The 23,793-nt window shown below is 58.8% G+C and overlaps 1 protein-coding gene across 1 annotated transcript; it reads right to left on the reverse strand.

Moving 5' to 3' along the window:
* Positions 1 to 6,496: 6,496 nt before the first annotated feature.
* On the reverse strand, positions 6,497 to 20,068 carry TMEM132E (transmembrane protein 132E). The gene is made up of 9 exons (XM_040639834.1): positions 20,026 to 20,068; positions 18,301 to 19,231; positions 16,700 to 16,846; positions 16,237 to 16,429; positions 15,193 to 15,336; positions 12,681 to 12,886; positions 10,600 to 10,888; positions 9,493 to 9,684; positions 6,497 to 8,615 (listed from the first exon to the last, which is right to left on the reverse strand). Exons 1-9 carry the CDS (start codon positions 20,066 to 20,068, stop codon positions 7,560 to 7,562), a joined length of 3,201 nt encoding a protein of 1,066 aa, XP_040495768.1. The 3' UTR covers positions 6,497 to 7,559.
* Between the last annotated feature and the right edge of the window lie 3,725 nt (positions 20,069 to 23,793).

Below are 23,793 nucleotides of genomic sequence, written 5' to 3' on the forward strand. Positions count from 1 at the left end.
AGCTGAAAAAAAAAAATGGGAGTCTCATATGGAGAATCAGATCACATGTCACATCACTTTAGAAAATTCATCTTTCCCTGGAAAATGATAAAATAATAGCTAGCATTTACTAAGGTGAGCTGCGGGCTGGACATTTTCTGTTCTTCACATGCAATAACTCATTTCATCCTCCCAAGAACCTTATGAGGTGAGTGCTATCTTACCCCCATTTCATAGACAGGGAACTGAGCTCAGGGAGAAATCAATTTTGCTGCTTTCCATGGCAAGGCCAGATTGGCCGGGGTGACCCCCAAGTCACTTGGGGTACCCTTCCCGTCCAGCCAGCCTCAGTGGGGCTCCCTCCATCCACAGGAGAGGTGTTAATCTCTCCAGATCTCTGTCCCCTTTCCCACAGGAGTCTTCATGACTTCTATGCAAAGAATGTCAGCCCAGAGAACCAGCCCCCCACCCCCAGGGCCTCTGGTCCTAGGCTCTACCTCACTAGGCACCAGTCCAAAATAAACCATTTCATTAGAGTTAATAACATAGTCCCTTTAACTGCAAAGTGTTTCCAAATAGAGGGCCCTCCAGTCTGCTTTAATGAACAGATAAGAATCTTTGTAATGAACTCAGTGATGGCTTGCATGTAAATGGGAATGCTTCTGAGTGCCGGAGACTATTTATTTATTGTTTTAAATATGGGGTAAATACGCTCCTGACCAGCCCTCCCTCCAACAAGGTCCTATGCAGTCACTTCCCGCCCCCCTCCCGCCCCCACTGAGGTTACTTCTGCAGATGGGCAGCGGCGTCTCTTTGCAGAACCCCCCCTGGGTACACGAGAGCCCAGAGTGCTGCCTGTCTTCACTCCAGCCCCTCTTCATTAGGTCCACTGTCCTTCCCTCTGCAACGCTGGGCCTTCCTGCCCCGTGGCGTGGTGGGGTTGGGAGGGCCCTGCCCCACCGCGCGCTCAAACATTAGCCGCCTCTGCTTATTACCGCGCTGGGGCTGTAGTGCGCATGCGCTGGGTGTGCGCGCGTGCGTGTGCAGGCCCGTGTGTTCTTGTGTGCACGCGCGTGTGTGTGTTGCGTATGCATGCATGCGTGTGGGGGCATGTGAGTGAGTGGCGTGCTCGGAGAGCGTGCGTTTCTGCGTGCTCTGTGCGCGTGTAGGGAGCGTCTGCCCGTGCACTCTGCGTGCCCAGCCGCCCACCAGAGCCTGGTTCCTCAGCTTTCGCCAAAGCAGCAATCGAATCACCCGATGCTTCTGGCGCTTTGTGGTGCCTGTTCACGGAGCAGGGTTTGCTGGGGCGGAGGGTCACCTCGTGGCTCTGGCATCTCTGGAGATTTCCTGGAGGAGCCCCGCTGCTGACGATGCTCTCGGCTCCCCCTCCTCCCCACTCCCCTCCCAGGGGAGAAGAGAAGCAGTCCTTGCCCAGAGGGGGCAGGCTCCCGTCCCCTGGGCCCAACCTTTCCCTGGATACCTGGATAGAAAGCTGTCTCACCAGGGGACTGGAATCTGGACCAGAGCAAGGAGGAGGAGGGGGCAGAGGCAGGAGGACCCTGTAGGGGGCAGAGCTCAGAGGACAGCCGAGGACCACGGCAAGCGTGTGTAAGGGAGGAGGCCCGGGAACAGTGTCCTAGCTCTAGGGGAGGGCAGAGTATGTGTGGAGGTGGGAAGGGCAATAAATAATAAGGAGGGGCAGAGACGGGGAGGCTAGGGGGACCCTTCAGTCTGCATAGCTTTCTCCCGCCCTCCTCCCTGAGAGGTCCAGGGTGCAGGGCTGTGGGTGGAGTCCACTTTCAGGGCCAGTGCTGGGCTGCAGGGCTAGGTCCTAAACGTGGGGCCCAGCGATCCACGCCAGGGCCCTGCTCACGGTCCCATGTTCCCTCGTTCCCTCGACTTGGCTTGCTGTCAGTTCTCCTAGCCTCCAGGACCCCTCCTGGAGGGAGGAGCTACAGGGAGCAGCCCCAGTGCCCCTGCCTGCCGTCCTCGCTGCCTGCCTTCCCAGCGCTGAGCGCTCAGGGCGGGCCTGCCAGGCACCAGGATGCCTGTGCTTGAATTTATGTATACAGGTCTGCATTTGGGTCACCTTTGGGCTTCTGATGGGAGGGCACAAAGGCACAGTACTGGAAGGACCCTCTGACGACATCCAGTCCACACCCCTTGTCTCACAGAGGAGGGCCAGAGACACAGGCACAGTCACACTGTGAGGCGGGTTGTCCAGGGGACTGGAAGCCAAGCGCCTTGGCCCCGATCCAGAATCCAGGCCTCCCCACTGTGGGCCAGAAAGGGGCTGGGCCTCTCCCCGGCCTCTCCCACTCCTGGACAGCGGTGCTCTCCCCAGCAGCCCAGGGCTTCTCCAGGGTCACCCGAGGGACAGTCACTGCCTCCTCTCCTCACACCCGCTCCTCTTGGCTGGGTGCCTGCAGAACTGCTCTGTTCAGCCTGGAGAAATCCATCCCACCTCCTAACCCTGTGCGCGCTGGGTCCTGACTTCCCAGCCATCTGGTAGACCTTTCTTCATGCCTCCCCTCAGCGCCACCGACAACCCTGCTCCAGGCTGCCTTTCTGGATTCGTGCCTGCCTTCCACATTTAGTTCATTCCCTCTGCCCTGTGGGCTAAGTGCATGCATCAAGTACTTTGGGCTTGCTTGCACCTGTTTGCACGTCTCTCTAAATACACGATGTCCTTTCTTCAGGGTGTGACCAGTCTCCCTCATCAGATGGGGTGTTTGTCAAGGGGAGGTGGCTTGTTTTCCCCCTCGGACTGGGAGCTGCTGTAGGACAGGACCTGTTCCTCTTCTCTAAGATTGGGAGCTCCCGTAGACCAGAATCTGGTCTCTCCCCTCAGACTGGGAGCTCCCTGTGGGCGGGGGACCTTTCAAGCTCCGTCTGAGCCCCGAGACTCACTGACCCTCCGGCACGCACAGGGATGGTCACCATTCCCACCCCCCTTTGCTCGTCCACTCTGCTCTTCCCACCCCAACACGGCACAGCCAAACCCACGGTGGCATCACGTGGAGGACGGCAGAGGCGGCAAAGCTTGGAGGACAGCCGAGGACCACAGAAGCCTGTGACTCTCCCTCCTTCCCTGCAGCAGCTGTATCTCAATAAGGGGGGTGTGTGTGTGATGTGGCAGGGCTGGGTGGTGCCAGGGCTTCACACCTAAAGACACACAAACCATCAAGATCGAAGGCTCGAGGGACCATCTGAACCCTGGATTCTACATGAGGGTCCTGGCTTGTTCCACACGTGGGCTCAGTCTGTGGCTGAGTGAGAACGCGCACCAAGCCCCTGGACTCCCAGCCGGGTGTTCTTACGTCTGCATCAGAATGGTCCCTGAACTCCAGGTCCCCGAGAGGTGGGCAGTGTGGGGCGGTGGAAAGATGTGGAACTTGGAGCCATGTAATCTAGGTTTGAATCCTGACACTGTCTGCTAGTTATTTGTTCTGGGCCATGAGACAAGTCGTATAATTCTCTCAGTAGGGGAGGAAGTACTGTCCCCCTAACAGTGGCAGAGAGCCCACAGTGCTCATAATGTTCCATCTGTCCCCGCACACTACCCGTGATCTACGCCTTCAATGGTGGCCCCACAGGCTGCTTCCATCACTGAGCACATCAAATCTTTAGAGACCCCTCCTTATCCCCCATCTCAGCGTCCAAATTCCTGCAACCTCATTCCCCTTCGATTGCCAATGTTGCTGAAGGATGTAGCAGAAAGAGGGTAGATTCGTAGCTGCCCGCCAGGCCACTTCTGAGCTGGAGGCCATCGGCAAGTTACTTGCCCTCTCTGTGTTCCAATCTCTTTAATAGGGCAGTGATAATTCCTACCTCTCTAGACTCTTCTAGCGATACAGGTGTTGAAACAGCGGGGCCTCGTGAGGTCAGTGGACACTGCCCAGTAGTGGTGATTTCGCTGTTTGTCCAAATGGGGTAATTGGAGACCAGAACTGGTGATAAACTGGCTGAAGGTCACACAGCAAATGTACTGTCAGACTCCAGGAGTCCTTGCCGACCTGTCCTAGGAAGTAGCCTCCCTTCAAGTGAGGGTTCCCTTTCTTGGGCCCATTTATTGTATTTTCAACGTTCTCAGTTTGGCTCCAAGACCTCTCCTTCTTCTCTCGAAGCCTTCTCTAAAGGGGAGCATGGTGCTTGGCACATAGTAGGCGTGTGTGAAGATTTGTTGAAGCAGGCATGGGGGCACATGCAGGGCTGGTGTGGGCGGGGAGCTGGCAGGGGGGTGGTGGGCAGGGAGCTGAGCCCCAGGATGGGCACAGGCTTAAAGCGTTTTCTCTGGCTCTGCCTTTGCCAGGCCCGGCTGTCGGAGAAATCTCATTTTGCTAGCAAGCTGATTCATGGGCCTGGGGGTCCCAGTGCTCCCTGAGCAGCTCTCTGTCAATAACTATTCTTTACAAGGTCCCTCGATTCGTTTTTGGGGTTGAAGACAAATTTTTAAAGAGAAGTTCAGTGCCAGGGCCATTCCAGAGGGGTTGTTAACTTAATGTCCTGCCTCGTTCCCTCCAAGCCTGCTCCCTCTTAAACTACATGAGGGTCAAGACTTGCCATTTCTAGCAATTGCTTCTGAGTTCTCGCATTTGGACAGGGAGTGAGGAATGGAGAGGAAGGGGCACGGATTACAGGACAGGGCGGCAGGCAGCGTTCCAGCTCTGTTATGAAGTTTGCCATGTGACTCTGGGCCAACGGTCCCCTTCTTCGGGGTTCCCTGGGTGTGGAACCATGGATGCTGACAGACACCACTACAAGAGCTTCCGCTTTGTCTCCTGGAGTGGCCTGGTCTCTGAGGTTCATTTGGGCAGGAGGTCTCGGTGTTGAGCAGTGGCTCTCATCCCCTCCCCCTCATTCCCACGTGGGGATGACAAGGCGGTTGGTAATTCCACACCCGAATGCCACGGTGTCTACCTAGCTCTGTTCCCACTGCCCTGGTTCTTGTCGCTTCTGCTTCATCATCCTGCTAACTGGTTCCCCTGTCCCCCCAAATCTTCCTTCTGTCACCCGGTCAGAGGGAAAGAGTTGGAACCTCAAGTCGGAGCCTGACCCCCCAGTCCATGGTGAACCCACCAGGTGCCTCTGGCCTCTGCAGCTTTGCATGTGTGTTTCATGGTTCTTCCTACCACTGGGGACTCATATTCCAAAAATATGTGCATAGAGAAAGAGAAAACATGCGCAGAGCTATGGCGGAGAAAGAAAACACTGGGTATGCGGTACTTGGCCTCTGGACCTTTATGCCTACTGGAATGCCCTTGGCTCTGTCCTCAGCAAGCTCAGTTTGAGAATGTCTCTTCCCTCCTCCTTTGTGTCCCACCAACCCACGGTAAAGCTATCATACATGGCATCAATCATTCCAGATAACCGTGGACAGCTGACATGCCCATCTTCCCAGCAGGGCTGGGGCTCCTAGGGGACAGGCCCCTGGTTTTGCCTCCATGCTCCCTGGGAGGGCCCGGTGCAGAGTAGGAGCTTAATGTGTTGAGTAAACCAATGGATCCTGAACCTTAAGGCTTGAGAATCTCCATTTGCTGAGAACCTCTACGAGCAGGGTCTGTGCTGGGAGCTTCGGTCCTCACAGCTACCCCAGGGCTGCCCTGATCCATTGAGCAGATGACTGTGGAAGGCAGGCTTCCTTCCGTGGTGGACAGCAGCATGTTGGGGTGGGTGCCAATGCAGCCCTAGTCCTGTCCCTGGTCCCTTGAGAGACAGATGTTGGTTGCTGTAGCCACCTGTCTGGGGCCCTGGAGGCTGGCTAGGCAGCCTTGGCTGGGCTCTTGCCTCTGGCCAGGCCTCCTGTCTCCATCCCCCTGTCGCCACACCCGCCCCCTCCCCAAGCCTGCTACCCATTCTGGGGAGTGGCCACCCAGGGCCATGGAAGGCCAGGTGCACACACACAGGCCGGATGAGCCCTGAGGGGCTGTGGGCTAGCCCTTGGTCTGCTGAGAGGGAGAGGCCCACCCAGCAGCCTTTGCTCTCTTCTGCTTGGCTCTCTGCTGTAGAGACCCCCAGGCTTTCCTCTACGGAGAAGGGAGGCCTCCCTGAGGGGTGACGGTGACAGTGACAGTGACAGGGAGGGAGCTTCTCGGTGGGGTGGACTACAGGTGGAGAAGGAACCTAGACTGAGCTCAGGTGGGCATATCAATCCTTTTTCGCCCCTCTCCTTACTCTTCTGTGCCCCCCCCCCCCCGCCTTTTCTCTGGAGGCCCTGAAGCTTGCTCCACCCTTCCAGCCAATCACGGCAACTCCTAGAAGAGGTTCCTCTTTTAAGGGCACAGTTCTGGGTCAGCGAATCCGTCATGTCCTGACGCGGGCAGCTCTCAGCACCAGAGGGTCCAGAGGTATGTGCATGCTGGAGCAGCAGCGCGACTGAGGCCTGGGTCAGCCGTGTTTTGATCTCATGTCATTTAGTGTGTCCTCACTGTGCGTGTGCCCGTGCGTGTGCACACGCGTGTGCACGCATGCACAAGGACGAGACACAGAGCCAGGCACTATGCACTTTCTGTTCTCCGGGAGCTGTTGCTCCGGTCCAGTCTGGTCACCCCCATTTATTTAAGAAAATCCGACACAGTGGTGGGTAGAACCCAAGAGAGAGGTGGCTGTGGGCTGGGAGGGGTAGGGGAGACCCTGGGCTCCCTGCTGCCTTTGCCCGTCCCCAAGGTCCTCCACAGCATCCCCTGGTACGCTCTCCCCCTCCCACCAGATTCCACTTCCTGGGGGGATGGGTGGCTGCCCCTGCAGAGAGGAAGGAGTGTCAGCAGAGCAGGAGGGGCAGGGCTAAGGCGCAGTGTTGACCTCGCTGTGGGCTCAGTAGGGGGACCCGGCCCCCCTGGGCTGCCCAGACCACAGTGCTGGGGTGTGGCTTGCTAGGGGCAGGCCCAGGGCTCCTCCCCATTTAGGCCCCTGCCCACAGCAGGTGGGGACAGAGGAGGGAGTCCTGAGATCTCAGGAAGGTGCCTGGCTTGGCCCAAGACCCCTCTGTAGGGTCAGCTCCCAGGTCCTGGGAAGGGACTGGGGGCACTTGGAAGCCAGCAGATGCTACAAGTGTCCCCCCATCCCCCAATATTTTGTCCACAGCAAGATCCTTGGCAGGGCAGGCAGCCGCCACCTCCCCACCCTGCAGGACGGAAATCCCTGAATAATGGTTTGAGAAAAGTCTTTGTGCAGCTTCTGACACAAGACCCCCCCCAAAGCCCCCCAACACAAGGGGAAGACAGGGGACATGGGGGGCAGGGGCACAGTGTGGGCCCACCTCACCCCAAGCTTGGCCTCCGTGCCTCACTTTCGGGGCAGGGGGTTGTCTAAGATGGGAGGAGGTCTGGAAAGGGTAGAACAAGGGCTGGGAATGTTTTCCTCCTAGCAAGCTCCTGATGAAGGAGCCCTCCACCTTCGGTGGCAGAATCGGGTAGGGGGTGAGGTGGCGGGAAGGACCACGTGGGGTAGGCGGCCGCCCAGCACAGAGCAAAGCTGCAGGGGCAGGGAGTACAAAATCCACTTCAGCCGGCCTGCATCAGTGTGAGCAGGGGTCCCAGCCGTGTCCTACACAGAGCCCACCCCCGGGGGGGACGGCGCCTCTATGCGATCTCTTTGATTCTGCACATGTAATTGTGCAGGTCTGGGGGCGCAGCGGGCCGCGTGGTGCCCGCCACATCAGGGCAGCCCCAACCCAGGTCCTCTTCGTCCTCCTCGTCCTCTTCGCCGGCGGGCACCGAGTCATAGGCCAGCTCCTCCGTGGGCAGCGTGGTGAAGGTGGTAAACTTGACCCGCTTGCGCTTGGAGGTGGGCGAGCTGGCAGGGTCCTCGGCCTGGTCCCGGGCCGAGCCGCCCGAGGAGCCGTCGCCCCGCCCGTGCACCTGGCTCTGCACGCTGGTCTGCGAGCTGCCGCTGCTGTGGTGATCGCCGTGGCAGCAGGCGGGCACGGTCTCCAGCGGGTTGCCCGCGGGCGGGGACAGCTCCCCCTGCACCCGCAGCGGCTGCCCGTTGCCCAGGAACACCCAGTGGTGAGAGTGGTCCATGCTGGTCTGGCCCTCGGGCGGGATGCGCTTGTGCCGGTAGCGCAGCACGAAGACGATGCAGTTGATGAGGAAGACGAGGATGGCGAGGCAGAAGACGCCCAGCAGCGCGTACATGCCGATCTCCAGGTCCGTGAGCCCGCGCGGCATCTGCAGGAAGCCGGTGGGCAGTGGCAGGAAGTCTTCCGTGGGTGGCACGGCGGGGCTGGCGGTGCCCGGGCCCGGGGCCTCAGCTGCGGGCACCGCTGTGCCGGGTGGGCCGGCTCCCCGGGCCTCGTCCTCGCCCCCACCGGGGCCCGGCTGGCTGGGCCCCGGGTAGTCGTAAGTGGGGTCCTCCTCGTCCCGCCCAAAGTGCACCCGCAGGCCCACGGGGGTCGTGGCCAGCACACTCTTGCGCTTGGTTTTCTGGCAGCTCTCGGCGATGGTGAGCTCTGCACGCAGCAGTTCCCCTGCCCCCTCGGCCTCCGCCACCACCAGCGGGAAGGCCCGGTCCTGGGTCACTGTGGCCACCCGCTCGTCCAGGCTGCTCACAAGCAGCCCGTAGTCCCGGGGGCTGTAGAGGGAGAGGGGGGCTGTGGTGCCATCACTGTAGGAGAGCCAGAGGCTCAGGAGGGCTTCCTGGAGGAGGAGGAGAAGCAGACAGGAGTCAGAGAGCTAGTCATGGCTGACTTCACTGCTGGGTGCTGAGCAGATGCCGAGCTCTGTGGGGACAGGGACTGAGGTACTCTGGCTCCTGGCTGTATTCCCAGCACTGGAACCATGCCTGGCAGGTGGCAGGTGCTTAGAAACAATTGTGGGAGTAGGAAGTCCTCCCCTGGAGGTTGTGGTCAGGTAAGGGGCACGTTACTGCCCTAAGAATTTCCTAGTCCACTCATCCTTCTCCCTTTGATGAGCTGAACATATGTTTTGCTTTGGGTCTACCTCAAGTCCCTTATGCTGCCAGAGTAACCCCATATCTCCATGCCTGACCTTGGTATCATCCCCATTAGAATGTGGAGATTGAGAACACACCCCACCCCAACTTTCTCCTCTCTTAAAACATTCTGAGAATTGCCTTCCCTGCAGATGAGGGAGCAGGGCCCCGAGAGAAGGGATTGGCCTGTGGTCATCAATGCCTTCTTGCTCCCTGTGCTCCCGCCTGTCACCTTTCCACCTGTCCTGTGCCCCGGTTCTGTGGGGGGCTGCAGCTGGGGCTCCAGAGATGGGGGTAATTCCTAAGGGTGGAGGCAGAGGTGATGGGCTCTCTGAGAATCCAGGAGGGGGAACCCTCAGTGGGAACATCTCAGGGTGGCAGATGCCGAAGGCGAGACCTTGGCCAGACTCCCTGTGCAGAGGGCAGGGGAATGGGGTGGGCCAGGTGTGTTGGGCACCCACGGTAGACAGCTCTTCCATTAAAGCCCGAATTTAGGGGACTCATGGCACAAGGAAAAACTGGAGTTTCCTTCTTCCTTCCACACCCGAAGCCCCCAGGTTGGCAGGCTGGGCATCCTGTTACCTGCTTGAGGAAGCTGAGGGTCTGCTGGGCAGCCGTGGTGGCCAGGATGGTGTGGCTGCTCCCTGGGCTGGGCCGCAGGGAGAGGGAGAGGCTGGCCACCACCTGGGCCTGCAGCTGTGTGATGCTGACCTTCTCCTCCGTCACCGTTAGCAGCGTCTCCCCAAGCACAGACTCCGTCAGTGGGGACACCACCTGATGCAGAGTGAGGCAGGGGTGGGCAAAGGCCAGGAAAGCAGCACCCCCAGGATTCCCAGGCACGGAGGAATCCCAGCGCTGCTGGAAGAGAGGATGGGCGTGCGGGGCAGGGGTGGTGGGGCAGCCTGGGAGGCCGGACTCTTGGGCTCTGCTTTAGGGCCGCAGCTGGAAACCAGGGTCCAGAGGCCAAGTGAGGTTCAGGGGCTCGCAGGAGCCAGGCAGGAACACGGATGAGTGGGGTGGGCAGATTCTGAGGTAAACAAGAGCCTCACACGGTGATAAACAGGAACTGATGTTTGGCCTCAGTGTCAGGGAGACGAAAGGGAGTGGTGGGGACTGTGGCATGCAGTACTGACTGTAGCCAGTTACTGCCAGGTGGCAATGTAAGCCCAGTGTTGCCAGATTCATATTTTGTAAAATTAGAAATCTAGATTTTTAAAAGCAAGAGAGCTCCCAATGTTTCAATGTTGGATCCGTTGCTTTACAGATAAATACATCTGCAGGCAGATTCTAGCCAATGGGTCACACTATCCACCATCTCTTAGAGGGATCATTTCTACCCAGGCCCCCAGTTGTAGAGGAAGAGGGTCAGAATTGAGTTCCTAGGTCCCAGAATTCCCTTTCCTGAGCCCCCTCCTCTGCCCCTCTCCTCATCCACACCTGCTCTCCGGGACCACAGCAAGCCACACGGGGTTGGTAAAGGTCGACAGGGCTTGCAGGGAGATCCTTCGCCAAGAGGAAGTGAAAGGCGCTTACCTCTGATGGTGGGGTTTCTGGCAGGGGCGTGGGGGTGGGGTGAGGGGCAGAGAGTGTGTTTGGGGCCTGCCAGGGTTGATCCCAGAGGCCGAGGCCCTAGAAATCCTCTCCCAGGAGCGTCTACATTCACTGCCCACGCAGTGCCCCCGTGCCTACCTTGAACGGGGTCGTGCCCGGCTCCAGGCCCGCCAGCGTGCTGCTGTCCACCATGCGTGCCACTCGGGGGTCCCCCACCCGCATAAAGTCGCTGACCAGGTCGGTGACCTCCACCAGCCAGTCTGGGCCCAGCATGGGGACCACCTGGTCGGCGCCCTCGGACGACGTCGTGTGGAACTGGGTGAACACCTGCAGGGTGGCGTGCTGGTACTGGAGGGCGCAGCCGCGGCTGGCGCTCTGCCGCCGCTCCTCCTCGTCCTCGTCCTCATCCTCGCTCTCCCGGGCCGACCTGCGGTGGGGAGGCGGGGAGGCAGGGGGTCAGGGCTCCTCGCCTGCCTCCAACCGCACAAGTCACTGCCTCCCCCGTGTGGGTTGCGGGCTCCTCCCCGGCTCCCATGGGTGGGCGCTGGGCACATGGCAAGCCCCCCGCCCCCCAACCCCTGACCGCATTCCTTCTGTCTCTGAGCAGCTTGGAGCCAGGAGTCCCCAGACTTTTCTCTCCTAGAAAGGTACCTTCTTGCCCCTCCCTGGCCCTCTCGGCCTCTGCGGGGCTTCACCCACGCCTGGGAATAGTGGTGTCAGATTCTGTCTCTTTTTCAGCACTGAGTATGCGCCTGGCCCTGCTCTCCGCTCTACACTGGAGTGAAGGCATTCCTCGTTCAGAGTGCCAGAGCGCTTGGCTGGAGTGCCCTAGCCACTGCGTGCGAGCAGAACTTGCAAGTGCTGAACCTGGATATTTGGCTGAGGAGACTTCCAAGCCGCATGTGTGTGGAACGTGTGGCCTGGTTCCTCTTGCTGCTTACAGGAAGACCCAAGAGGAGAGAGGTAAACTGAGGGAAGCACAGTAAGCAAAAGGGAGCCAGGACTGGATGATTCAGGAAATTCAGTCTATCCAGGTTGCCGGAGATGCTAAAACCGGGAGATTCGTGGTCAGGAGAGCATGCTCTGGAGAGAGCGAGCCAAGGACATGGCTAGTGGAAGGGTCTGCTCTGGAAGGACCGAGCAACCCAAATATTCATTCACAGAGGGCTCTTTGACCTGTTAATGCATGCTGAGGAAAGTGTTAATGCGCCCATTCTGCAGATGAAGAACGGGTGGGGGCCCAGAGAGGTTGTGTAAGTAGTCCAAGATTCCCCAGCTAGGAAACAGCAGTCAGGATTTAAACCCAGCCGGTCTCGCTTCAGAGCTCACTCCACCCTCCCGGACTTGAAGCTGGCCCGGAAGCAGGTCCCCGGGCAGAATCCCTGGCCCCCTCCCAGACCCACTGGATCAGAATCCGCACTGTAACAGGCTCCTCGGGCGACCGTGTGCATGTTCAAGTTCGAGAGGCTCTGATCTACATGGCCTGGCTCTTCCTCATCTCTGCAGACTTGAACTGAGCCCAGCTCTCCCTTGGCTGCTGGCTCTTCCCCCAGCCCAGCCCCTCCCCTCTTAGCTGCCCGCCCCTCTTCCTTGCTCTGCCCTCCTTCTCTCCAGCAGCAGTGAGGGGCGAGTGGAGTACATGCCCCAGAGATGCCCACGCAGGTGCGCGAGGGCCTGCCCAGCAAGGGAGCCTGGTGTGAGTCACTGTATGCCGGGGCTGACACACTCACGAGTGTGCCCTGGTGTGCACAGGCTGAGGTGCACATATATAGGTTTTGTCTGTGGCCTGGCTGCTCTTTCACCCTGTCTCCCTAGCCAACTCCTTTCCACTCATTCTTTAAGACTTAGCCAAGAGTCACCTCTTCCAGGAAGCCTGTCTTGACTTATCCTAGAGGAGGAGGTGGTTCTCTCCTTCGTGCCACTTGACTCCCCACACAGGGGGCTTCCTGTGTCCACCATGTCCTGCGGCATGTACAGGACAGCCTCCCTGCTGGACTCAGCTTGGCTGGGTCAGGCACTGGCCACACTCACCCCATGTCTCAAGCACCCATCAGTGCCTAGCACACAGTAGCTGCTCAATAAAAGTTTGTTGATCGCACAACCGACCTGCAGACTGTATACACCTAGAGCCCTATACACATACGTGGATCAGACCATGTGCCAGGGCTGTGTCCACCTATGAGCATCCCGAGTATCCACTGTGTGCAGAAGGGCTGTACCTCCGGTCGGGGAGGATAGGTACCCTCCAGCCCTTCACTTGGCTGAGACGTGCATCCGAGAGTTCGATGTGCAGGGGCAGCTTGGGGACCCAGACTGTCATTTCCAGGGGGGCATTGAGGATGTCATAGCGGAAGGTGACCCTGGCGTTCATGGACCCGCGAGACTCCTTTCCACTCACAAACACGTAGTCGCAGCTGCTGGATACCTGGGGAGGAGGAAGGAGGTTGGTTGGCCTGTCTTGCCCTACGGGGCATCCTGCGTGCTGAAGGGGAGGAGCGGGGGGCGGGGGGCACCACATTTATTTCCCCTGGGAGATGTCAGCTTCAGGTGTCCCTGTTCCCATTGTTTCTCCACAGATCATCTCAGTGGCTACTATGGGAGATTTGTGTTCCCTGGCAAGGGGCCAACATGCACCTGACTTTACAGGAGGCTGCTTCTGATGGGGCAGACCACACCTCAGAGGAGCCTTCAGGCTGAGGGCCCCTGGGCTGGCTCCCCTTCCCATGTGCTCCGGCATGGGTGTTTTTTGGTAGTGTCCTCACGGTACAGAGGGGCATGTCCTGAACCCATGATCCCTCCATGGCCCATCTGGCCCTGTGGCCGCAGGAAAATAAGCAGTTGGCTAATTTCAGGTGCGGGGACTGTTCTAGCCAGGGATGGAGGTGGGGGATGGGGAGAGGGAAAATGAGGACAGACAGGTGGATGCTTGCCACCAGTGGGTGCAGCTTTTACAAATGCATGCTGACCAGGACCCCAACTTATATTCTTAGAGGTTCCTTGGATGGGCACGTGCCTGCCGAACACATCTCAGTGGACACCTGTGCCAGCACTCGGGACAGATGTAGGTGGGTGTATACGTTAAATGTGCCCAGTATGTACCTGGCACACACTCTGGAGTGAATCTCGTGTGCAATGCATTGAGGTGTACCTGCTGATACACGCCCATGGGTGCACACCCTCGCATGTGGGGAGGGTCTAATCATGTGGCTTATGGGCTCATGACACTCTGAAGGCTCTGGTCGGGGGCAGGGAGGCTGCCGGGACTGTGGCTCATCTCTGACACGCTCCTGGCTGTTCCCAAACTCCTGCGATCTCCCTTAATTATCTCAGATGGGGGTGGTAGGACGTGGGACAGCAGCCCCACCAGAAATGCCCATTTCCCACTTCAGAAGGCAGAGAATTCCATCTGAAGGCTGGCAAATTCCATTCCGAGTGTTGGCAAACTCCATAAAGAACCTGAGTGTATTTCACTGAGAATGGAAACAAATTCCATGTAGAATCTTTGTGAATTCCCTTTGGTATCTAAGTAGTCAAGACTTTATTCTGGTCCACTCTGTGGCCAGAGTGGGGGAGTGTGGAGGGCAGAGGCAGGTGCTGGATGAGGGCCTTTGAGAGCAGGTCCTTTTATTTTTTCTTGTCCCAGGCTGCCAGCCCTGGAAAGCCCCATGGGCCTGGACAAGGCTTCTACTCTGCAGGGGATGGAGGGGGGCACCAAGCCATCTGCTCTGGCTCACTTGGGGGGCATTCTTCCTGGACAGGGGAGGGATGAGGTGGGGCTCCAGCTCCCCAGACCTGGAGGGATCTGGGGCAGAGTGTGGAGAGAGGGAACGAGAGCACGCACACACCCCAGGCTAGCCCCAGTTAGCCAGAGGCAGGAGGACACCCACGGCCCACTCCTCCCGCTCTCCTTCAGGCTGAGCTATTTACAGATTCAGGGAACACATTCCCTTGTCTGATCATCTGATTTTGGCACCTGCTGGAGGCTGGCCTGATAAACAGCTCACCCACCACACCGACACCAGGGCTGCCACTCTCCTGCGTCACTGCCTGTCCCGCTGTCTGTGACTGCTGTCCAAAGGGGGCAAATCTGGAGGCTTTCCTGGGGAGGTGGCAAACTGGGTCATCAGAGTGAGACGGCTGTCCTGTTTGTTGGGCCGTGAAGACCTAGGGCCTGGAGTGGGTCTCTGGGGAGGGAGCTGTGGGAGGGGCCTGCAGGAGTTGGAGAATTTGGGGTGTGTGCCCCGAGCGGGTCCTTCCTTACACAACCTTCACTCCTGGCCTAACTCACATGCTTCTGGGGCTTCTTCTCTGAGCTGAATCTCCTCCATTCGGGCACCAGCACCTGGGTTCAGGGCGGGTCCTTGAGCCTTCCCCACCCCTGCCCCCGCCCGGCTGCTCTTGCCCCATATCTGTCTGGACAGGGGCTCAGTCATTTGCTGCATCGGACTGAGCTCAGGCTGTCAACACTGACTTCTCTCCTCTGCTTGCCAAACGGTCTCTTTCATATTCCTACAGGAAGCCCTCCAAGACCAGCAGTACCCAGGGCTTTTCCTCATCCCACTCAGGCTAGCCACGGATGCCTGAAGCTATTCTTGCCCCCCCCCCCCCAGTTTCTTCTTTTGCCTACCATAGGGAGCTGCCTGGGATGCCAATTCCCCTCTGACTTGGGGTTCTGCTCCCCCTGGAGGTCTGAGGCCTTCTTCCCAGGGGCCCCATCTCCAGGAATCCCACCTTGATGATGTCCTCATTGTCAGATTCGCATTCCACCAGGGCGGAGACATCTAGGACGAGGCCAGTCACCTCGATGGCGATGACCTTGACAGGGATGGCCACCGTCCTGCCAGTCAGGATAGCCGTGTTGATGATCTCGGTGTCCTGCAGGGAGGGTGGGGCCCTGCTGAGCGGGGGCGCTTGTGGTCCTCTGCTCTCCCAGGACACGCCAGCCAAGGCCCAGGCGCCTGGCTGCCCTACCCCTCAGATGCACGACCTTCCCCTGCGGACACCTGCACACATGTGCAGACAGGTGCAGCTGCCAGTCTCACTCATCTTCTCGCACGCTCTGCTCACTTGGCCTCCCGCAGTAGCCTTCTGGGTCTACCTCGCTCCACTGCCAGGAAACAACCAGCTTCCCTCGACACCTTACATGCCCTCAGCACACACGGAGTCATAGCCAGCACATCTGCCCGGCCATTCCAGATGCCCCTGGGCTGGCGCAATGTCCCTCTGGCTATTCCAGGGGCCCTGGGCTGTTCACAGATGGTCACTCTAACCTTACCACCCCATGGCACCCTTCCCACGTCCACCGTGCCTTAGAACAACATTCACATTCCCATCACCACACCTTTGTCCACGTGATCCCCCCAGAGCACCCTTCTCAACTTCTCTGATTGTATGAGCCCTTCCTTCCACATGTCCTTCAAGGCTCAACTGCATGGCCACCTCCTCCAGGAAGCCTCCCCTGAGTGGCCTCTCCATGGGTGACTTCTCCCACCTCTGTCCCCCTGAGCATCTGCTGTCCTGTTCCTGCACCAGGCGCAGAGCACCGCCTGCCTCCAGGAAGTGCGTGCGTGCATGCATGCACGTGCACACACACACACACACACACACCTATGCTCAAAGGCACACCTGGGTGCAGGAGGCAGTCACACACTCGGGCGCGGGCCCACACGTCCACACGCATTGATCCATACGCACGTGCAGCTGGGCACATGCTAGTCCCACACACGCACCACGACAGACACACGTATGCACTGACCCTGTCACCGCCCCGCTCACCATGGCTAGGGGCAGGATGGCTTGTACATCCCGCTGGATGACCGTCAGCTCAGTGACCGCCCGCTCCAGGTCAGGCAGGGCGCTGTGGCCACGGTAGTCGATGTGCCACATGATCCTCCGCTTGACCGACTGGCTGGTGAAGTTCTCCATCTCAAAGTCCAGCTGTAGGATCTCCAGGGGCCCCTGGCCTTCCCTGCAGGGTCGGGGCAGGAAGCAGAGCTCCAGAGAAAGGGCCAGGAGCAGCTCAGGGGCTCTGAAATCCCTGGTGGGGCCCCCAGCCCTCCTCGGCAGCCTGCCTGCTGGGGCCTTCAGAGCTCCCCGAGGTGCCCCAGCCTGGACCCTAGAGTCCCCAGCATCTGGGTCCCGGCCCTTCTGCCAGCCTGGTTTCCTCCATCAAGAATTCCCCTGCCCCTTCTGGGCGCTGTCCTGCAAAGAGGGGGGCAGGGGTGCCACCTCGGCTTACCAGGGGGGCAGGGGGGTGCCCTGGGCCCAGGCCACATCCACGGTGGCTGTTGAGTGCTTTGCCCCAGTCAGCAGCTCCGAGGTCACGTGCCACTGGCCACTCCGTGACTTGGTGCCCAGAAGGGTCACACCCTTCTTGGCCTTCACCCTGGGACAAAGTGGGAAGAAGAGGGAGATGGTGAGCCTACGGCCCAGGGGCTGCCCACCCGGCCACCCCCCTCTCTGCCCAGGCTGGGGCTGGGAGTAGGGGGAGCAAGTGAGTAAATGACCCCAAGCCCTAGACTCAACACCAGAGATGAAGCTGGGGAAGCTGGTGTCATGTAGCTGAGACCTCCGACCCTCAGTGGAGGCTACGATCGCTCTACCATATCTCTCTGCCAAGTTTTATCAGCCTCTACTTGCATACCTCAGTGATAGGGGACTCACTACTGCACACATCCCATTCCATTCTCAGAAAGCCCCTAAGGACTAGAAACCCCTTTCCTATATTTAGCTGAAGTGTAACTGTCATGGGTTCTGCTGGGGCAAGAGAGAACAACTCTCTTTCATCCCAATTGTAACAGTTCTTCAGACAGCGGGAGGGGGGCAGGTGTTCCCTGAGTCTTCTTTTCTCCAGGCCTAAAATTTCTAGTTCCTCCAACTGTTACTTTTTGCTATAGTTTCAAGCCAACCCTTGCAACTAGGGTTCAACCCTTGCAACTAGGACTAGTCACCCTTCTCTGGACACTGAACACACAGGTGTTGTGGTCTATACTAAATACAACACTTCAGCTGGGCTCTGATTAATACTGACTAAAGCAGAATGGTGACCACCTCCTTAATCCTCCATGTTCTACTCCTATTAATGCAGCCCCAAATCTGTGATGACTAATAGAAATCATATTCACATTCAGGTATCAATCATTGAATCAGGTCTATCTCTTCCAGGAATACCAGGAATATCTGAACTTTCAGGTGGTAGACTCAGGAGAGAGAGCAATACTTAACTCAAAGAAGTTGAAGGTTAATGGCAATGTTTTGGGTCCTATGCATAGTGCCTGGGGTGGGGGGAATATTTTGGTGGGGCCTTTCATACGACTTAAGGTATTTTTGACTTTGTGAACTGTATCCTGTTCAGGGTGTAGAAAAGGCTGGGACTCCCGAAATCTTTTCTCCCAACTCCAGGATTGGGCAAATGTCCTGACACATGGACAGTCTCCTGCTCCTCTTTTGGCTCCCAGCCAACGTGCTGCTCTCTGATCTCCATTTCTTCTCTTTGGCCTCGGTCTCCTCATCTGTAAAATGGGAGAGTTGCACCAGCCAACGTCTAAGGGCCCTTCCAACCCCATTCTATCATTCTTGATACCTATGCTTGTGAAAGCTGACGTGTCTCCTTAACCATTTCTGTGAGCTACAGAGGTCGGGCAGGAATTTTGTTGTCCTCAAGCTGATGAGAACAGTGAGGCTCAAGCAGACCGGGCGTCTTCCTGAGGTTGCTCGAGTGATAACGGAAGAGCAGGACTAGGATGCTGGCAGGCAGGCATGGGCACAGCCCTACAGGGGGGCGAGCTATGCACTTGACCTCGGAAGGGAAGGCAGACCCCTCGACCACAAGCCCCCTACCTGAGTGTGAAATGCTCCACGCTGGGGCTGGAGGGAGAGGAGGAGTTGGGGGCCAGGTAGAGGAGGATGCTGAGCACCTCCCCAGGCTTGAGGGGCCGATCCGGCAGGCGGATCATCAGGTTGCTGTCCAGCCGATGCTCCTGCAGGGTCCTCCTGGGGGGCGGGCGGAACAGGCTGATGCTGCCGATGCGAAGCAGGGGGTGCTGGGTGGGGCTCTCGGCGCGGGCGCCCGGCCCGGGCCCGGCCCCGCGGCGGGGGCCCCCACAGCCCCCCGAGGCGTCGGGGGCGTGGAGGGTGTAGTAGAGCTCGGCCTGCTGGCTCTCCCCCGCGGCCTCGGGGTCCAGCCCGTCCGGAGACTTGCGGCGGGCGGCGGGCGGCGCGGCGGGGGCGGGGGGCCCGAACCAGGCCAGGGGCAGCTCGGCCCGCACCAGGCAGGTGGCCAGGCCCCCGCTGAGGCGGCAGGAGCTCTTGACCTCCCTGGCGTCCCGGAAGGCATGCAGGCGGACGCAGGGCAGCCGCTCGGTGACGCCGAAGTCGTCCCAGTCGCGGCCGGCCACGTAGAACAGCACCTGGGCCACGGGCTGCGAGGCAGGCACGCGAGCGCGGACGATGAAGGCCCGCACCTTCCAGTTGACCGTCAGGCGCTCGGGGATGTCCAGGGTGCTGGACGGCTGCAGCAGCTCCCGGGCCACCACCTGGCTCGTGCTGAAGGGCCCCAGGGAGACGTTGAGGACGGGCAGCTCCTTGGTCTGGAACACCACGAAGGGCTCGGAGCGCTGCAGGGAGCCATTGGCGACCGCCGGCGGCAGGGGCCGTGCGTCCCGCAGGAAGAAGGCCAGGCGCGTCCGCGACAGGCGGTAGCTGACCGGCAGCACTGGGCTGGCTTGCGGCCCCGGGGGGCTGGGGCTGGCCGGGTGGGAGCGGCCGGACGCTGGGGACAGACAGAGGCAAGAGCCCGGAGGGGTCAGCAGAGGCTGTGCTGGGACCGCAGGGCACCCCAGCCTCCCACCTTGCAGAGGACATCTGCTCCAAGCCCGCCCAGCCTGTGCTGGGGGTCAACTGCCCTCTCATCATTGCCTCTTTTGCCCCAGCCTGGGGGTAGACCTAATACCAGCGCAAAGCACTGTGAGGCTTTAGAGAGGTTTTATTCCCCCGCATCCTCATCTGTAAAATGAGGGTAAAATGGGTTTCTGCCTCGAAGTGCGGTTGTGAAGATTTACCAAGTAGTGTGCAGAAAGGGCTGAGAGCAGAGTGTGGCGCTGGGAAAGCCGGGACCCTCGCCGTGACAACCCGCTCAGCACTCTGCAGGCATCAGCATGTTCCGTCCTCAGATGGACCCTCCCAGCTAGGTATTCTACCCTCTCCATGGGTTCAATCCGCTTTCTATCAGTAATTTCTCTTTGTTGAGAGCCTAGTCTTTTATCTTACGGGTCAAGATGAAGAGTGCTTAAGTAACTTACCCAAGTCACCTGAGCGACAAGGGCAAGAACTGAGATTCGAACCCGGGGCTACCTGACTCTGAAAGCCAAGCCCGTTTCTGCTCCAGCTGCTTCAGATGGTGCAGGGCCCCCAGAGATCCCTTATTTCCCCTTACTTCCCCCCGCCACACTATACACGCAGGGAATTTGATCCCACGTCTCCCAAACCCAATGTGGGCCTTGGGTCTGCCATCTCTGGTCCCCTCTGACACCTGTGCAGGACCCTGTCAAATTCTAGCAACCCCACCTGTTGACTCTGTGGTGTGTCCCAAGCTGCCCCCGTCCTCCATCCCCCGAATCCTGCCCCAGTTCTGGCCTGGATCCTGTTGCTGTGACAACGTAACATGGCATGACTGGGTCTCCCCTCTCCCCCTAACCGCCTCCCTGGCATCCCCTCCCCTCCATAGCAGCAGAGTGATGTGTTTGTCTTGGACACAAATGGGACTTTGTTGGCCCCTCGCCGCCAGCTCAACTCCTGTTGGACACTGTCAAGGAATAGGAAGGACCAAGATGTGGGGGTTCAAGGTTTGAGAAGCAGTTCTAGATCTTGCCATGGACGCCTGAATCACTTTCCTCACCTTTAAAAATCAGGGTAATAATAATAATGCTGATCTTGAAGGATGTGGTGCTGTCGTTGTTCTGTTTTCGAGAATCATATAAGAAAGCACTCTATAAATTGTGCAACGCAATGCCAATGTCTATAAGTATTATGCAAGACTGCCTCCCTTCTGCTTACAGAACAAAATCCAAACTCAGCTTGACCCTGAGTGTGGCCCTCAGGGTCCTCTACAATGGGGTTTCAGGCTTCCCTTTCCCCAGGACTTCTCCCTGCAAGTCCCTGCTGCCAGCATGACTAGACAACTTCTGGCTTTAGCACTCACCGATGCCACCTTATCTCCCCTCCTTTGTTCATGCTGTGCCCTCGGATTCAAATTCTCTCCTTTCCTAACCGCACATGTCCAGATAGGACTCTTCCTCTGAGGTTCAGCGCCAATGCCACCTCCTCCGTGAAGCCCTCCAAGATATGACCTCAAGTCCTGGGATTTTTCTTCTCTGAGGGAACCTCTCATCCTGCCTTGTATGGAAGTTGCTTATCTATGAGGCTTTGCATTGAGCAAACCTTCAACAAATCATGGTTGATTTACACTGAGTGATTTGTGGAGACCCGTGTCCCAAGGAGGAGACTCCTAATCAACGCTACAGTGGTTACTTGCAGTTTATGCACATTCATCATTTTCTCACCATCAACGAAACCTTGACAGTTCTACAGACCTTCACAGCCAATTCCTCATAAAGGCAATGGACTAAAAATTCCCAGCTCTGGAGACTCTGATGGCTCTGGTGTCTTTTAAAAAAATCTGTGGTTTAATTTCCTCATTAAAAAAAAGAGGTGTATATTTGGCTTGGGGCAGGGCATAGGCCCTTGGGGTCAGGTGTTCTAAGAGGAGAGGCACCTGGTCTCATGCACCTTCTTAGGGCTCTCTCTGAGCGGCCCTTAGGACCAGCTGGGGAGACTGCCTGTGGGGGTGCAGCCCATGCTTTCACCACCAGACTGCTTCTTCCATTCCCAGGAGAACTCTGTTCCTGGACCACCGTCCCCCCTGGATGCTCTGTACCCTGCAAGTTTCGCTGGCTGCCAGTGGGGGGGGGGTGGAGGCAGGCAGCCAAGCCCAGATGAGGACAGGAAGATGTCTGAAGAGATGGGGAGAGGCTTCCTGGCTGGAATCCCTGCCCCACAGTTACCCCAGGAGTCTCTGAGGTACCCTTGCCAACGGGGGGAGGTTGGCCCAAGTCACACATGTTGGGGTCCAGGGCAACCATCTGAGCCAGGGCTCAAGGAGCCAACCAACTGCTTTGGAAGCAGCAGGAAGCACGCAAACAAAGATTTCAAGACTCACGTTCAAGGTTCTCCCTGTGACACTTGTTGGCAAGTTACTCCCCATGTTGGGCTTTGGTTCCCACATCAAAAGTTGAGATGGTGACTTCGGCCCCTTCACTGGGATACTGAGAGTAGCTAAGAGGCCAACGTGGAGGAGGGGGGCACTGCTCTGTGTGGCGGGATAGCCAGGGCCGAGATGGGTAGGGGCCACCCTGCTTGTCCCGCTGGGGTTGGAGAAGGGCACCTGCCGCAGCTGTAAGCGCTCACCATCGGGACCGGGGTGCACAGGGCGGGGCTGCAGAAATCATAGCCACTGGCCCGGCCCTGCTTACCGTCCCCAGGGGAGCCCAGAGGCTGCTAAGTGGCACTTAGTCCCCTTTGGCCCTCTCACTGTCCCAAGCCCGCAGTGGGCCCTCTGAACCCCTGGGAGGCGCTGTGGGGGCAGGAGCCCCCAGATGGGCAGCAGATGGGGGCACGGAGGAAGGGACTGGGGGCCACGTTTGCACGCACCCCTGGGCCCTCAGTAGATTCGTATTGAATGAGTGGAGTTCTCGAAATGAGTGCCCACCACTGACTGGGGTGCAATGCAGGGTAGAGGGCGTCTTCCTGCAGCATCCGGGAAGCGCCTGGGCAGCCACTGAGCGGGAGGGGGCCCGGTGCTGGGCAGCAGCCTTGCAGACAGGGAGTCTGAGCGTCTGAAAGGGGGAGCGACTTGTGTTAAGAAAACAGCTTGCTTTCAGAGAGGGGAGCCAGAAGAGACAGTATTAGGGCGCGACAATTTTTGTATCTATCTCGTCGTGACACACGACACCCCCTCCAGTCACCACCGTGAGTCATTCTACCCGCTGGCTCGGTGGAGGCCAGTGTTGAGATTCCGGCGCTAACCTCTGCTCTCCTGTGCTCACTTACTCGGGAGTCTAAGGGAAGTTGCTTGATCTCCCTGGGCCTCAGTTTCCCCCGGGACGTGGGAGAAGCTCTGGAAATGTTCTGGGGCGGCGGGGGCGGAAGAGGAGGAAGGCGAGACCTGCGGAGCTGTCGGCAGACAGGTCAGGTTTTCAGGGACGCTCCGTGGGCAGCTGCGCGCACACTTGTGTGTGTGCTGGTGTGCACGTTGGCCTGCCGCTCAGCACGAAGCAGGGCCCGGCCTGGGGAAGGAAGAGCTGCTGGAAGGTTTCCTGAAGGACCGCAGATGGGGGAGGGGCGCATCTACACAGATCTGAGGTTGGGCGGGTCCAGGCGTGGGGGAGGGGTGCTGTAGGGGTGTGACAGGTGGACGTGACAGCCTGGACCCCCAACAGAGGGGGAGCTGCTCCCCTGGCATGCACCTGCCCCTCAGGCCCCACACCAGGCAGCCCACATGGTCTTCAGGCTTGGCTCTGAACCCCCGCCACGCTTGGCCCCTCGCCCTGCTCCACTTGCCCCCCAGAGCTCTTGCTCTGCAGGCCCCCACTTCCTGCTCTCTTGTTCTGGGCCCAGCTCACGCTGCAGACCAGGCCTTGCACTGCCTTCCTGTCAGCGGTCTCGACTCCCCCAGAGCGGCAGCCGGGCTCCCCTCTCTGTGCACAGCCTTGGGCCTCCTGAGGCATTTGGGCCCAGCCCTGGGATCCCCTCGTCCTCCTAGAAAGGGCTTTTCCACATCCTCTCAGGTGCATGACGGGTGTTATGAGTTGAATTGTGACCCCCACCCCAACTCATACATGGAAGTCCTGGCCCCCCAGGACCTCAGAACGTGGCTGTGTTTGGAGACAGGGCCTGCAAAGAGGAGATTAGAGTACAATGAGGTCAATAGGGTGGGCCCCAATCCAATACGTCTCGTGGCCTTACAAGCAGAGGGGATCAAGACACAAGCAGAGGGGATCAAGACACGGACGCCGAGAGGGAAGGCCAGGGGATGATGCAGGGAGAAGGCGGCCATCTGCGGGGTGAGGAGAGAGGCCGCAGGAGAAACTGCCCCGCTGACCGTCTTGCCCGGACTTCCAGCCTCCAGCACTGAGAAGCAAGTGTCTGTCGATTTAGCCCTCCAGCCTGTGGCAGGGCCGCCCAAGCAGACTCACACAGGGGATTGGCTATGTGTGCCCCTCACAGCCTCCGTTTCCCCAGTAAGGAATGGAGACGCCGTACCAGGGGAAGAAGATG

The sequence above is a fragment of the Ursus maritimus genome, unplaced genomic scaffold, assembly GCF_017311325.1.
Source record: "Ursus maritimus isolate PB19 unplaced genomic scaffold, ASM1731132v1 scaffold_24, whole genome shotgun sequence".
Lineage (NCBI taxonomy): Eukaryota > Metazoa > Chordata > Mammalia > Carnivora > Ursidae > Ursus > Ursus maritimus.